Source organism: Ctenopharyngodon idella, chromosome 2, assembly GCF_019924925.1.
Source record: "Ctenopharyngodon idella isolate HZGC_01 chromosome 2, HZGC01, whole genome shotgun sequence".
NCBI classification, from domain to species: Eukaryota; Metazoa; Chordata; class Actinopteri; order Cypriniformes; family Xenocyprididae; genus Ctenopharyngodon; species Ctenopharyngodon idella.
The window spans coordinates 42,306,931-42,323,392 of record NC_067221.1 but is presented as its reverse complement, the minus strand read 5'-3'; the positions used below and the strand labels follow the sequence as shown (position 1 = coordinate 42,323,392).

Here is a 16,462-nt window from a genome sequence, read left to right as displayed (position 1 = left end):
TGAATCATAAAAATGTAAAATTAAAATATTTTAAAATACAAAATATAAAATAAAACCCTTATACTAAAATTAATTAAATCATAAAATGTAAAATAAATTAAAAAAAATAAAATCAAAAAGCAAAATAAAACATTTACTAAAATGAATTATATTTTAATTTAACATGTTTATAATTTATTTAAAATAAAAAATATAAAATAAAACTTATTAAAATTAATTAAATCATAAAATGTAAAATAAAAGTAATTTTAAAATAAAAAATATCAAAATGAAAGGTACTAAAAAGGATTAAATCATGAAATTGTACAATTATTTTTATAAAAAAATATAACTAAATAAAACTTACTAAAATTAATTGATTCATAAAAATGTAACAAAAATATTTGAAAATAAAAATATCAAAAATAAAACATTTACTAAAATGAATTAATCATAAAAATGTGCAATAATTTTTTATATAAAAATATAAAAATAAAACACTAAAAGGAATTGAATCATAAAAATGTAAAATTAAAATAATTTAAAAATGAACACAATCAAAATAAAACCCTTACAAAAGCTTCTTTTATTTGTTTACCTGCACATCATGTGACCCTTAACTCACATCAGAGAACGGTGAACACATGTGTTGATAAAATGAACTTAAAAAGAGCGTATAGAACAGTCAGAGGGGTCCAGCTGACTAAAACACCTGCTGATTAACTGGAAATTCACATTTCTGTAAATATTTCTGTGTGAGAAAAGCTAAAATCAAGAGAAGAATCTGATGTTTGTTTGCAGCATTAGTTATGGATGATAATAACCCTGCTCTGTTTTCTCTAATATATCTGTTTTTTCTTCCAGGTCCCCTGATGAGCTTGTATGACGTATGATTATACTTTCAGTGATTCCTGGACATGTATGTTCATTTTGATTTTTAAAACCAATTCATAAATTTCTATTTTATTTTTCTATTTCATTCTATATAACAGTCCTGTTCTCTACTGTAGTGCTGTAGTTCCTATGACTGACACACGGTGTCACTGTTTCACTTCATTGAAGATCATGTGCTGCACAGAGAACATCAGATCAACAGCATCATTGGTCTGAATGTCACTGCTGTTTAACCAGCGTCCTCAGAAAATACACTGTGATCCTTACAAACTGCATGCTGTGCTTTCTTCAGTGTGTAATGTTGCTGTTTGATCATGAAAAAGCTTATTATTATTCTCTATATCAGTGTCAGTGTTTCTGAACTCCTGAAACGCCTCCATTGTAGTCTTGAGTTTTCTTCACAATATATAATTATAAATAATTCATGCGCAGAATAAAGGGGCGGGGCCTGGTTGAGTTAGTTAGTAGTGTGTTGAAACTGGCCGTTATGGTAAGGGGCGGGACATTTCCCAAACACCAATCACAACACACTGCTCCAGCCGACCAATCAGAGCACATTGTGCTTTTCAGAAGGAGGGGCTTCATAGAGACAGGAACTAAACAGAGCGTTACTGACAGACTGGGAAGAGAGGAGCTGAACAATGGAGAATATGAGGAAAATAATCAACATTCAAGCATCTAAACCTGTTCTAGCAGGAGGCCCGTTTAACAGAAAATGATACAAAAACCACCAGTAGGTGAATCATTCACTCAACCAATTTGTTCAAAACGGCTGATTCATTCAGGGACAAGGCAGAAATGACTGAGTGAGTCATCGAGTCATTCATTAGAATGATTCATTCAAAAACGGGGATAAATTCAGTAAAGAAACTGAAACTGTGTTGCTCGGGACATGACTCTACTGTTTGGAACTATTTTTGTTTTCAAAATAGAGGAAAATCAGACAGTATTGTGTCTAAAATTTAAGCCACTTAATGTCCTATTAATTTGTATAAAATCAATATTACATTTGCAAACGTGCTGATATTCAGGAAAACAGCACTTGTGCTCATGTGATATTGCGTGTAAAAAACTTTTTTTGCACCATATTTTGGTTTTTGGAAGCATTTTTATTAATTTTGGTAGCATTTTTGCCCCATTTTTTGCACCATCACACGCCTCTGGTGTGTGATGGTGGGGCTTTTTTTCGATCCTCGCCCTCTTTTTTTGCAAGGCCCGTTTCAAGTGAAACATAGCAAAGACTGCGACTGAGAAAAGCCCCAAAACAAGATCAAGACTGGCGTAATAACAGGTCCTCCTTAAATCTGAAACATGCATGTGTACGCATATGCTTGAAATATCCCACGTCACTGGTGGCTCCGGGGACTCCAGACAGTCAGTGACCCTCAAGTTCATGAGACGCGCCCTCATCAGTCAGCGCAATATCAGATGTGCGACGCACACTGATTACTGGAAGTCATCATAACCGTGGGCTGAAGCGGCTTCCTGTCAACTTCCTGTGCTAATGAAATCATTTGACACAGTGCAACAATGAAAACAACTTAATGTTTCATTGTGTCTCACTTCATTTAGTGAGAGAGAAATGCATCTGCAGAAGCTCAGCACCGAACAGCATCATTCGGTCCAGAACTTGCAGTTATTCTCATCTGGTTTTGCTGAAGTCACAGAATCAAAGAGCAAACAGGAAGTGAAAGTTATCAGGTGGAGCGTCAAAAACGGCTGTATGTGCAGCTGCTGCAAAACTGACCTTTGACCAGCGGCTCCTGCGAGCTTCAGTACGGGAGAATTAAACTGATCAAAAGTGACAGTAAAGACATTTCTAATGTTACAGAAGATTCTACTTCAAATAAATGCTGTTCATTTGAACTTTCTGTTCATCAAAGAATCCTGAAAAATTAAATGGGTCACGGTTTCCACAAAAATATGAAGCTGTTTTTAACACTGATAATAATCATAAATGTTTCTTGAGCAGTAAATCATCATATTAGAATGATTTCTGAAGGATCATGTGACACTGAAGACTGGAGTAATGATGCCTCGGTGAGCAGAAGAGAAACCTAAAACTTTTCGAGTGTATATAAAACACTCCTAGAGCTTGTGTTACAAGATCTACACATTACTCGTGGCCAGATATTTATATTTTATATTTCCATGAGTGTAAGATGATAAGTAGTTCCTTATATGAGTCAAGCATTTAGTGTGCAAATAAAGCAAGACACTCAGACTACAAACTACTGCAAAAAAAACTCTGTTCTTCCTCATTATTTCTGTCTTGTTTTCCAGCACAACATTGTTTTAAAATCAAGATACATTTACTGGAGAAGCAAAATGACAAAATGAAAAAATTATCGAAATTAAGTGAGTCTTTGCTTCAAACAAGAACAAATATCTGCCAATGAGGTCAGAAAAATAGGGAAAACAAGATTATTTTTCTGACTCCATTGGCAGATATTTGTTCTTGTTTTAACCATAAACTCGCTTCCTTTTCACACATTTTTCAGTAAACAAGATTTAATATCTTCAGTCATTTTTCTTGTCCAGCAAATGTATCTTGAATTAAGAATATTTAGATATTAAAATAGCCGTACTGGAGCACTATTTGTGTTTGCAGATGAAGACAGAAAGATATGAGACGCATCATGAGCAGAATGAGAGTTTGTTGTCAAATATCAGGGAGAAACACATGAGGAAACCTGGACAGAAAGCCATGTGGGAGCGATGAGGAGGTGGATGTGGGCCGGGAATAGAGTGACGCAGGAAGGGAAGGGGAGGCGCAGCGCTATTTTAGTCCTGCGATAGGGAATACAGTGGCATGTCTCTGCTGAACTGTTCTCTGACGTCACGGCTCTGGCAAACTCCTCCACAGAATTCTGCCAAACACACACACACACACACACACACACACTGACCTTCTCCGGCAGTGATTGCATTACAATAGCGCAGCACCTGCAAGCACAGCACTGACTGATGAAGGCTGTATTAATACTGTCTGTGAAAGAATCACAGGCCTGATATTCTGATCCGTCTTCATCTTCAGCATGAATTCTCTGAGCCGAATCACAGTTCACTCCTAGAAGAAAAGGTTCTATATGGAAGCTTAAAGCGTTCCGACAGACGCTTCATATATAGAACCTTTTAGGGCTTCCCATCATGGGATCATTTTATGGATTTAGTGTTAATTAATAATATTTTTATTTTGGTTACATATTATGAACTAAACAGCGCGTAATTAACTTTGTCGCTAGAAAAAAATCTAAATAACCTATTAAACATAAAAGTATTATGCAGTCATTTAAGACATTTCTCCATAAATAGAACCTTTTTGGCATTATAGGGTTCCTTTAAAAAATGAGTCAAGAACCCTCGAGTTTTATATAGAACCATTTTTTCTAAGCGTGTCTATACATGAAGATGATTATAGATGCATTTGATGTCTTTAGATATTTTGCTTATCTTCGACTATGACTGTCGAGCTCCAAAAAAGACAAAACACCACAACACCAAAAGTATTGTGAATTTAATTGCTGCAGGATTTAGTTTGAAACTATTCTCACTCAGAAAATGCTAGTAAATTTCAGAAATCATTACAAAGAAACTGCAACCAACACGTTGAATGAAACAGTAAAATGACAGTAAAGACATTTATAATGTTACAAAAGCTTCTATTTCTAATAAATGCTGTTCTTTTGAACTTCATATTCATCAGTGTATCACAGTTTCCACTAAAATGTTACGTAACGCAACTGAACTAACCATCAAATTTGGAAGTAGAAAGACTGAAATATTTTCTTGTAAAACATACTCCAATAATCTTCAAAAAAGTCATTTTTTACAGAGCCTACATGGCGCATTTAGTTCTTTTGGAGCGTGACAGTTGTGATCACTAAACTGTTGATGTGTTGAAAAGAGTTGCGTGAAGAATCTTCCTTTTGTGTTCAGCAGATAACAACACACAGGTTTGATTGTGAGGAAATGACTCAAGTTTTATTCTGGTGAACTGCTCATTTAAGCCTTTAAAAACATTAGAAGAACAAAAAGTTTAAAAAAAACTTTCCGTGAATGATGCATAAATAGCATTAACATTTTTAGAGCATTATTCAAGACCAGATAACGCTGTACAAACGTTCAATTAATGTTACTGGAAGAGCGTTGGTTCATAACTTTGAGAGAACCTTTCCAGAACGTTCAGAGAACGTTCCCTGTCAGTTGTGACCCTCAAAGTGACAGTCAATGATCCATATTGTGGCTTATCAAAACAATCACAATGTGTTTTACACACATACTGACTAACCCATGAGTAACCCGTATTACTGTAACCTTTGCATAATACACCCTGGCATAGATTGTAAAACAATCATAAAACAACACACATCATGATATCGGAATGTTCTGTTTCAGGAACAGGGCTGGGAATTCCACTTGCACAAATGTTCTACATTCCTTTCGGAGCCGTTTTGGCTTTTGAGCAAACTCCTCCCGTAACACTGAACAGACATGCTGCAGATATGAACCCAAGCTGATGAGAGCGATGTGAAGAGTAACGCTGGCAAATTCCTAAACACTGCGGCACTTGGAAAAAGAAGGAAGTGATCTTGAGTCACACCTGACAAATAATACAGCAGACGAGTGACACTTGATGGGTAAACAGGGCATCATGGGATGTGATGATTCATCATGTTCTTGCTGGCTGTGTCCAGATATCACATAAAAACATGCTTTACTCTGAACTGCAGTCAAACACATTACTAACTCATCAGGCCTGTTTGACAGATCACAGTATCTACAGGTCAGGATTCGTCAAATGGAAGGATTTGTGTGTTCATATTAACACATCCTCTTAACTATTCGGTACAGTTCAAATGCAATGTAAACATTAGGACATGATTCATTTGCGATTTACAAGTTTTTGATTCAATTCCGATCTTCATTCAAGTCAAGTCAGCTTTATTTCTATAGCGCTTTATACAATACGGACTGATTCAAAGCAGCTTTTCAGTGATAACAGGAAAATGATGCATTTCGGCTGTTTTCCAGCCGGAGCCAGCTCAGTGTTGATTCAGTTCTGTTGTAAAGATCATCAATTATTTAGTTCCTTTAATCTGTAAAGCAGTTCTGCAAAAGATGATTGATGTCATCGTTCAGCTCAGTTTCGTTCTCATACAGCAGCATCAGTACAGTCATATCAATAATATTGCTGAATATATAAAATTATGTTGGAATTAGTGGAATCACATTGGCATGGTTCAAATCATACTTATCTGACCGTTACCAATTTGTAGCAGTACATGAAGAGATGTCATATCGATCACAAGTTAAGTATGGAGTACCACAAGGCTCAATACTAGGACCTTTGCTTTTCACCCCGTACATGCTACTAGACCTTCAATTCAATATTGATTCTTTTTGATATGTATCAGGCACAACATATATATATATATATATATATATATATATATACACACACACACACACACACATGTGTATATATGTGTGTGTGTGTGTGTGTGTGTGTGTGTATGTATGTATGTATGTATATATATGTATAACCAACCCAGCCCTAATAAATTTTATTGAAAGAAAGAAAGAAAGAAAGGCTACATACATACATACATATGTATGTATGTATGTATGTATATATATATACACACACACACACACACATACATATATATATATATATATATATATATACAGCGTGTATATATATATATGTGTGTGTGTGTGTGTTTGTGTGTGTGTGTGTGTGTATTGATATCGTTTCATCAAAATGAGAATAGATAACCAACCCAGCCCTAATAAATATTATTGAAAGAAAGAAAGAAAGAAAGAAAGAAAGAAAGAAAGAAAGAAAGAAAGGCTACATACATATGTATGTATGCATATATATATATATATATATATATATATATATATATATATATATATATATATATATATATATATATACACAGTGTGTGTGTGTATATATGTGTGTGTGTGTGTGTGTGTGTGTGTGTGGGTGTGTGTGTGTGTGGTTGTGTGTCCCTTAAAGGAGGTGATAATTTTTTCATGTTATCAATTACAGTGTCCATTCCAGTCCAATTACAATCCAAGAATAAGAGAATGTTTGAATTATTTAATGAAATGCTGAGCTGTTATGAATGATCGCTGTACTGACACTCTGATTGGTCACCATCGCATTGGAGAGGGTGGGTGGGCGGAGCGCTGCGTACATGTGGGTGTTACGAGCGGACAGCTGATTGGCTGGTACGTAGAAGGGAAGCGTATGCGCTAACGCTATTGGTTGTTTGCGGTAGTGGGCGGGATCTGTCAGCTGCGGAGTCGCAACAAATGTAGCAGCAGCGGCAGAATCGCTGCACACACCGCAGACCGAGCAATCGGCTTAGGCTTATAGAATAAAGAGCTGCGTTACGAGTGGAAAACCAGGCACTTTTTCCGTATAAGTATTTGGATCCTAATGGCCTGTTGATAGTGACTTTTTTCGCGTCTTTCTGTGCCGTTACTGTTGCAGCGCGAGACTTTGGAGACGAAGACATCCCGAAAACACAGAAGCACCGACGTGGAAGGAATATTACGTTTTTTACGGGATTATCGGATGGAGCGGAACACCGAGGCGCGGAGTTGCAGCAGGTCCCGGTGTCCGGATCTCCTCCACAGCGACACATCCATGAAGGTATCGATCAACTCCACGACAGGAACCCGCTTTGAGCTGTCCGTTCCCCCGGAGGAGACCGTGGACGGGCTGAAGAGGAGACTGGCGGAGAAACTCCGGGTCCCCAAAGAGCGACTGCTGCTGCTGCACCGAGACGCGTGAGTCCGGGACGCGCCGCTCATCTGATCCCGAGTGGAATTTCTGTCTTGATTTGGAATCAGTTCCTAACGGGATCAAGTAGCCTAACAACAGGGGCGTAGTTTGGTATGGGGAAGCTAGGCTATAATAACCAAGACTAGCAAGTGCAACCCCTAATATTTATATTATTTAATGATATATTCCACGCGCTCAAAGCTTTAATGGGGGTCTCATCCGAAACGCGGCATGACTGAAGCCGGTTTATTTCATCTGTCGTGAGTGAATCACCAGCACGCACCGAAAGTGTGATAAGATTTGCTTGAAGCCGATGATAAATTGTGCAACTCATGTGATTACTAAAGAAAATTTACCACCGTAAAACGTCAATCATCTAAAGAGCCACGTCTTTGTAAGGGCAAGCTTTACTCTGGACCTTCATGAATAATTGATCAAGATACTTTCATCTATGTGTAAAATCAAATGTGTTCTGTTCTAACGATGATTGATATCAGGAAATACCTGGTTTTCAAATATCCAAAAATATGACATGAATCATTAAGAGCCTGATAAAACGAGCAGATAATGAACACTTTCAATAGAAGGAAATGTTTTGAAGTAGAAAATTCTGTCAAACTGAAAGGGTTCCAGATGCTTAAATAATATAAAATACTTCATACCTGTGTATTCTATGCAAACAATGAGTTATGTTAAATATTAATTCATTGCAGTAATCAACTTTGCATGTGTGGTTTGCCACAAAAATGCATTTTGCAAAACAAATTTTCACAAGAACTCTGATAAAACACTTCAAACCGAATCTACGCCCTCGAGCAACAATCAGATCAATTGAAATTGAACACCATCAGAAGAACTAAAATAAGATTTGTACGATTGTTTGAACTGTGTTCTAGTTTCGTTATGCTGGAATCCTGTAAGTATTCCAGTGTGGATCCTGTAGGATTGATTCCAGATTCTGACAGAATCATGTGGATTGTTTTACTGGAGAGGCGCATTGATTCTTCTTAAATCAGCATTGAACATTTAGTCAAGTAGCTTCATACAGTACAGATTGTTTCAAAGCAGCTTCACAGTAATAAACATGAAAATAATGTCCTGATGCGTCTGTCAGATGCATGATGGGAAATGACAGTGATTGTGTTCTCCGTCTCCAGGAGGTTAAGCTCAGGAAAACTGCTGGATTTCGGTGTGGTTGACGGAAGCAGACTGACGCTGATGCCCACTGTTGAAGCCGGACTGATGGTAAATAACACCTCCTCCTCCTCATAAATGACATTTTCACATTTAAAGACCTCATGATACCAAAATAGACTTTGGAACCGCAAACTGTGAAGTCGAGTAAGCTTTATTTCGACAGCGCTTTATACAGCAGTTTCACAGTAATAAACAGAATTGGTGACGCAAACTTCATCAAATATGAAACAAATTCAGATTCAGTTGTAAAGCAGCTCTACAGAAGATGATAAAGTCATTATTCAGACCAATTCAGTTCAGTTCAATTACTGTGTAGAGTTCAACAGTTATGAAATTAGTTCAATTCAGCTGTGATCAACTCTAATAGTGTCATTATTCAGCTTCATTCATATTCAGTGTTGATTCAATTCAGTTCAACACTGTTGATGTTGCAAATTTCATTGATTATGAATCAAATTCAGTTTCAGTAGTACCATTTATTCAGCCTGATTCAGTTAAATGTTGATTCAGTTCAGTTCAATAACTGTGTTGATGTTGCAAATTTCATTGATTATGAATCAAATTCAGTTTCAGTAGTGTCATTCAGATCAATTCAGTTTAATGTTGATTCAATTCAGTTCAATAACCTTGTTTTTGGAAATTTCATCAATTATGAATCAAATTCAGTATAAATGGTGTCTTTTATTCAAATTGATTCAGTTCAATGTTGATTCAGTTCAGTTCAATAATTGTTGATGTTGGAAATATCATCAGTTATGAATCAAATTCAGTATAAATTGTGTCATTTATTCAGCTCAATTCAGTTCGATGCTGGAAATTTCATCAATTGTTATTCAAATTCAATTTAAATAGTGTCATTTTTCAGCTCGATTTATTTTGATTTTGATTCAATTCAGTTCAATAACTGTTGATTTTGGAAATTTTATCAACTATGAATCAATTTCACTATTTCCATTTATTCAGCTCGATTCTGTTCATTGTTGAACCCGTTCAGTTCAATAACTGTTGATGTTGGAAATTTCATCAATTATGAATCAAATTCAATATAAACAGTGTCATTTATTCAGCTCAGTTCTATTCAATGTGGATTCGATTCAGTTCAATAGCATCAGTTCAATGTAAACTAAAGTGTAAAGTAAACTCTTTTGGCCACTCATATGAAGACCTGCTCAGTTTGTGATGTTGTTGTTGTTGTGTGTTTGCAGTCGCAGTCGTGGCGGCCAGAGCAGTCGGTCCTGCAGGCGCTGGAGAGTCTCACAGATGCGCAGGTGAAGCTCTCGCTGCGGTCGCACACTTCCTCTTCTACCAGCACACACTCATTCACAAGAACTCACACAATGACTATTCTAATGAGTTCGCATTTCCCACCAGCAGCTGAATATAACTAGTGAAATACACCCACGCTTGTGTACAAATACACTTATGCTCATTGAGAACAAGTGGTAAACTGCAGGATGTATTCTCAGCGGGCTGCTGCTCTTCATGAATGTTGTTCTGTGTTTTGCTGTATTTGCATGTATGCAAATCTCACAGCAGGTTGCGCGTGTTTTACAAAACTCCAATATGAGATTGCCTTCATAACATTTTATGTTTAACAGATCATTAACATTTGAAAGTTTTTAGGAATCTTTCGTTTAAGACCCTTCGTGTTGCAGATTCATCTGTGAAACCACATGTGCGTACATGTATATATGTAAATATATCTGTGTGTGTCTGTGTGCTCCGCCCCATCAGCGGGTCTGTGCGTCATTTTGGCTATGCAGCGCTGTTTGATGTCAGTTCAGCCTCAGTTTGTGTGTGTGTGTGTGTGTGTGTGTGTGTGTGGTTAGACTTGGAGAGAAACACTCAAGTATGATAAATGATTTCCTAGAACAGACTCATGTTGAACTCTTATTATAACCTCTCTCTGCAGTCTGTGTCACTGTTTACCTCTATGAGGAACATGCAGGAACACTTTACTTAAAGCCTTTAAATATAATGCATTATAAAAGTATTTTTAATGCATTAATTAATGCACCTTATATTGATCTCATGAATAACTGTAACCACACTTCTCTATTAATTCTTACACCTTTAGAAAATATAATGCATTAAAACACATGACAGACAACCAAGTTCAGATATAACAGGGAATCTGCAAATATTATAATGCATTTTACAGTTATTTATGAAAAGATATAATGCATTATATTATGAATACCTTTATAATTCATTATACATAAAGGCTTTAAGTTAATGTTACCATGATTTTCTTCCTCAGTAATTTTGCACAAACATTCTTAAATCAAGATACATTTACTAGAAGATATGAAGTCATTTCTCTTCTCCAGTAAATGTATCTTGATTTAAGAATGTTTAGATATTTGTGCTGGAAAACAAGACAGAAACACTGAGGAAGAACAGAGTTTTTTGCAGCGTGTGTGTGACGCAAGTGTGCAGCGTCTGTGCAGTAGATGCAGTGTTGTGAGCGAGTGCCGTTATCTGCTGTAAGATGTGGTTGGTGAAGCTGTAGGTATTTTTAACCTGGAAATCCTCCTGTGAAGTGAGTTAGAACAGCCCTCGACTGAACCTCCGACAGCTTCTGTTGTCTATATACTGTTTTGTGTGTGTGTGTGTGTGTGTGTGTGTAGGTGGTGCTTCGGGAAGTTTATTTTTGTCAGACGTGACGCAGGTTTGAGTGTGTTCACTCTCTCTCTCTCGCTCTCTGATATTTTCTGAATGAAGCAGGTCTAGTAAAATGAAATGAGTGCATGATTAAAGGGGACCTTTCATGCCCTTTCACAAGATGTAATATAAGTCTCTGGTGTCCCCAGAATGTGTCTGTGAAGTTTCAGCTCAAAATACCCCACAGATCATTTATTATAGCTTGTCAAATTTGCTCCTATTTGGGTGTGAGAAAAAACACGCCGTTTTTGTGTGTGTCCCTTTAAATGCAAATGAGCTGCTGCTCCCGGCCCCCTTTCCAGAAGAGGGCGGAGCTTTAATAGCTCACGCTTCGGTCGCTCAACAACTGGAGAATCTCACGCAGCCAAAATGAGGATTGTCAGTAACGGTGTTCAGCCTTACATTGTTCAAACCGGAGTCGACACTGATGGAGAGACTCAGGAAGAAGTTACAACTTTTAGATGTTTCTGAATGGTTAGTGGATAAATTTATGTAGTTGCTGTGGAGTTGATTCAACTCATCCACTAGCATGTGCCGTCATGTTCATCTTTTGTGTTGAATTGACCCTCGTTTGTGAAGCAGTCCGGCGTAAAATGACGGCATGACAACAACACTCTACTACAACAACTCTTCCTCTTCTCTAAAGCAGCCCAACACGGCCCCGCCCCCTTTGTTGTGTGTTCTCGGGGGCGGGGTTTATGTAAATGTTAGGGTTTGTGATGTCACTAACCCGGGAAGAAGCTCGTTGTAGTTCCTACCAGCCGTTTGTTGTAGTCCTTAAACAGCGATTTCTGTAAAAGAAAATCTCTCCCTTTGCATTGAACTTTGAGTGTCGTAACTTTGCAGATGTTGTTTATGATCAAACAGCAACATTACACACTAACTAAAGTTAAAAAAGTCAAATCATAATCAAGGACCCCTTTACAAAAAGAACAAATATCTACCAATGGGGTCAGAAAAATAATATTGTTTTCCCTTTGAATTAAGTTTTTTTTTCTCCATTGGCAGATAGTCTTAATATCTTCAGTCATTTCTCTTCTCCAGTAAATGTATCTTGATTTAAGAATGTTTAGATATTTGTGCTGGAAAACAAGAGGAAAACACTGAGGAAGAACATCATGTTTTGCAGTGTAGTTCTGCTTCTCTGCAGATCTGTTTATCACTCATTGTTATTTCTCTCTCCTGCATCGTCTTGCTCTCGTCTTCCTGTCAGGGGAATCTCTGGCCTTTCCATTCAGCATCATTGGAAATCATTTGCTCTTAATAGCGTAGTGCGGTGAGGGAGCGGATCAATAGAGCTGCAGGCGCGTCTTCCTAATGCGAGCCATTCACTTCAGACGGATCGCAGAACAACAGAAGATGCTCAACTCGGCCATTTCCATTGATCTCTGAAGCTCGATGTTAATTAACCTCAGATGCCAGTATGTGCAGCTATCAGTACAGATAAAGAATATGTTTACTGACAGTCCTAACCGCGTGATTTAAGGGGTTTTTCGTTGTTTCAGGAATAAACCAGAGGCCGTCTGAAAGCTTCCGCTTTGTTTACAGTCATTTTTAAATACTATTTTTAAACCCATTTTGCTACCAGAATGTATTTCCAGTTCAATCAGGATGTTCTGTTATGGTAAGGGGCGGGACATTTCCCCAAACACGCTCCAGCCGACCAATCAGAGCACATTGTGCTTTTCAGAAGGAGGGGCTTCATAGAGACAGGAACTAAACAGAGCGTTACTGACAGACTGGGAAGAGAGGAGCTGAACAATGGAGAATATGAGGAAAATAATCAACCTGTTCTAGCAGAGCACAAAAACATAACAGGTCCTGTTTAAGAGTGTATGACAGGTGCTTGAAAAATAAGAGGGATTTAATGTGCATAATAAGGGCAGGAAGAGGCAGTGTAAATATTTAAAAACATGATTTATGTTGACTTTAATGGGCGTCATGTGAGTGTTTGTGGGTCTGTCTGCTGTCGAGAGATGGAGAAGTGTTTTGCATGATCGTGATTGTGATCGTGATCTCTCCAGCCTCTCATTTGCCGCCTGTCTTTGTGATTGAAGTGGTCAGTGACTCAGTGTCGTGACTCGCCCGTTCCCGAGAGACGTTTTTGATGATCGTGAGCGATTCATTCATTCACATCACATACACTCACACTACAGGAATTCTGTGTTTCACAGGCTCACACTGTTCTTGTTTTCCAGCACAAATATCTAAACATTCTTAAATCAAGATACATTTACTGGAGAAAATGACTGAAGGTTAAAGGATTAGTTCACTTCAGAATTCAGATTTCCTGATAATTTACTCACCTCCATGTCATCCAAGATGTTCATGTCTTTCTTTCTTCAGTGGAAAAGAAATTAAGCCTTTAGAGGAAAACATTCCAGGATTTTTCTCCATATAGTGGACTTCACTGGGGTTCAACGGGTTGAAGGTCCAAATGTCAGTTTCAGCTTCAAAGAGCTCTACATGATCCCAGACGAGGAATAAGAGTCTTATCTAGAGAAACCATCGGCCACTTTATTAAAAAAAAAAAAAAAAAAGGGAAAAAATATATACTTTTTAACCACAAATAGTCGTCACTGCTCTCTGATGCTCCACACATTACGTAATCACGTCGGAAAGGTCACACGTGACGTAGGCGGAAAAACTCCATCTCATTTTCAAAATCGTCCGACGTTGTTTTACCTTTTTTTTGTAAAGGGTGTTTGACTTAGTCTTTGCACATTCGCCTTGTAAACACTGGATCGGTACTTCTGTCTACGTCACGTGTGACCTTTCCAATGTGATTACGTAATGTGTGGCGCATCAGAGAGCAGTGACGACTATTTGTGGTTAAAAAGTATATATTTTTTTCTGTTTTTTTTTATTTTTTATAAAATGTCAGATGGTTTCTCTAGATAAGACTCTTATTCCTCGTCTGGGATCATGTAGAGCTCTTTGAAGCTGCACTGAAACTGACATTTGGACCCGTTGAACCCCAGTGAAGTCCACTATATGGAGAAAAATCCTGGAATGTTTTCCTCAAAATCCTTCATTTGTTTTCCACTGAAGAAAGAAAGACGTGAACATCCTGGACGACATGGGGGTGAGGAAATTATCAGGAAATCTGAATTATGAAGTGAACTAATCCTTTGAGAAACATGGAGAAAAGCACAATAGGTGCTCTTTAAATGGAATCAGATCTGACTCTCAATGATCTTGAGTATTTTCTGAGAAGAATGTTTTGTCGTTTGCTCTTTCTCGGTCTGACTGGGGCACAAACACACTCGAGCCTCCAGCGCTGCTTCATCTCTCTTTGCCATTTCACTCGTTTTCCCCCTCGTGCAGGAGTTCCTGTGAGTCAGGAGTGTGTTTTGAGTTCATCTCCGCCTCTTTGCGCTCATATCATACTCTCCCATCTGCATACCAGCCGGTCTGGTGTTATGTAAACCGCTTTAAACCAGACTCTTCCCAGTGTCGTATTGCCACACTCGGAGGTTCTTGTAATAGAGAGTTCCTTGGGTGTTTCCTCCTAATTCACTGATTTCCAAACGTCCTGCAGTGCGCAGTCATTGTGTAAATCTGTGAATGTCCAAATTAATGTCACAAAATGCCTTTAGTATCACTTCTTACGTCAGGATTTTACTTTATCAAGTGGTGACAGTCAAACTAAAAAGATATGGGTTTCTCCGGCTTTTTAAAAAAAAAAAATGTTCATTTTACTACTCTTTACTGGAGAAGCAAAATTTTCTGACTCCATTGGCAGATATTTGTTCTTTCTTTAATCAAACTCACTTCATTTTGACGCCTTGTTCCTTAAACAAGTCTTAATATCCTCAGTCATTTTGCTTCTCCAGCAAATGTATCTTGATTTAAGAATGTTTAGATTTTTGTCATGACGCATCAGTTGGTCGCGCTGCGTTACAAAGTACCAACCCACAATTTCTGAGAATTGCGAATGCACTGGAGGTAACCAACAAAAAGTTGTGAGTTTCCAAGACTGCTCTGCTGCTTGCTTCACCCACACCAGTGACTGATATCTGAGACTGAAGCCGTCACGCCAAAGGAAGGTCACATGCCCACTCCAGTTACTGAGCCCAACACACCAACACACAACCTTAAAAGGGGACCTGTTATGCCCTTTTACAAAGTCTTGTTTTTGGGCTCTACTAGAACAGGTTGATTATTTTCCTCATATTCTCCATTGTTCAGCTCCTCTCTTCCCAGTCTGTCAGTAACGCTCTGTTTAGTTCCTGTCTCTATGAAGCCCCTCCTTCTGAAAAGCACAATGTGTTCTGATTGGTCGGCTGGAGCGGTGCGTTGTGATTGGAGTTTGGGAAATGTCCCGCCCCTTACCATAACCGCCAGTTTCAACACACTACTGACTAACTCAACCAGGCCCCGCCCCTTTAATTTTGTGCATAAATTATTTAGGAGTAGGAGTAGTTGAAGGGGAGTGCGACGAGTGACATTAGTGGAGGAGACTGTTACTCATTCAGGCTTCCCTCGCCTGTACCATCATCTCATCTGAAGGCGAGTGAATTCTCCACGGGTCTCTGAAACTACAGGAGATGCTCGCCCTTCTGTTTTTGTGGTGTGAAACCTCAGCGCTGTAGATGAATGAAGCTCAGACTGCTGGTGGTTTATCTGGTTTTAGTAGTACTGTACTGATACTGTCACACACTGAGATATTTATTTATTTATTTAGTCACTCATTCATTTATTAATTTATTCATTTTTTTATGTATTTAATCTTTTTTTCAGTTATTTATTTATTCATTCCGTTATTTACTTACTTTATTTATTTATTAATTCATTTTTATTAATTTTTCCATTATTTTTATTTATTTATTTATTTATTTTCCTTTTTTTAAATTAATTTATTTGTTCATTCAGTTTATTATTTATTCATTTATTCAGTCATTATTTTTTTATTTATTCATT

At 37.7% G+C, this 16,462-nt stretch overlaps 2 protein-coding genes across 8 annotated transcripts in view; one reads left to right on the top strand and one right to left on the bottom strand.

The window, feature by feature from the left end:
• Positions 1-16,462, bottom strand: part of mau2 (MAU2 sister chromatid cohesion factor) — a 266,008-nt gene that overhangs the window by 4,782 nt on the left and 244,764 nt on the right. The window lies entirely within an intron of this gene.
• LOC127496591 (midnolin-like) overlaps positions 7,219-16,462 on the top strand; it is a 16,291-nt gene continuing 7,047 nt past the window's right edge. The window contains exons 1-3 of the mRNA XM_051864244.1: positions 7,219-7,683; positions 8,836-8,923; positions 10,081-10,143. Coding sequence (XP_051720204.1) covers positions 7,469-7,683; positions 8,836-8,923; positions 10,081-10,143 — 366 coding nt within the window. The 5' untranslated portion in view covers positions 7,219-7,468. The remainder of the gene's footprint in view (positions 7,684-8,835; positions 8,924-10,080; positions 10,144-16,462) is intronic.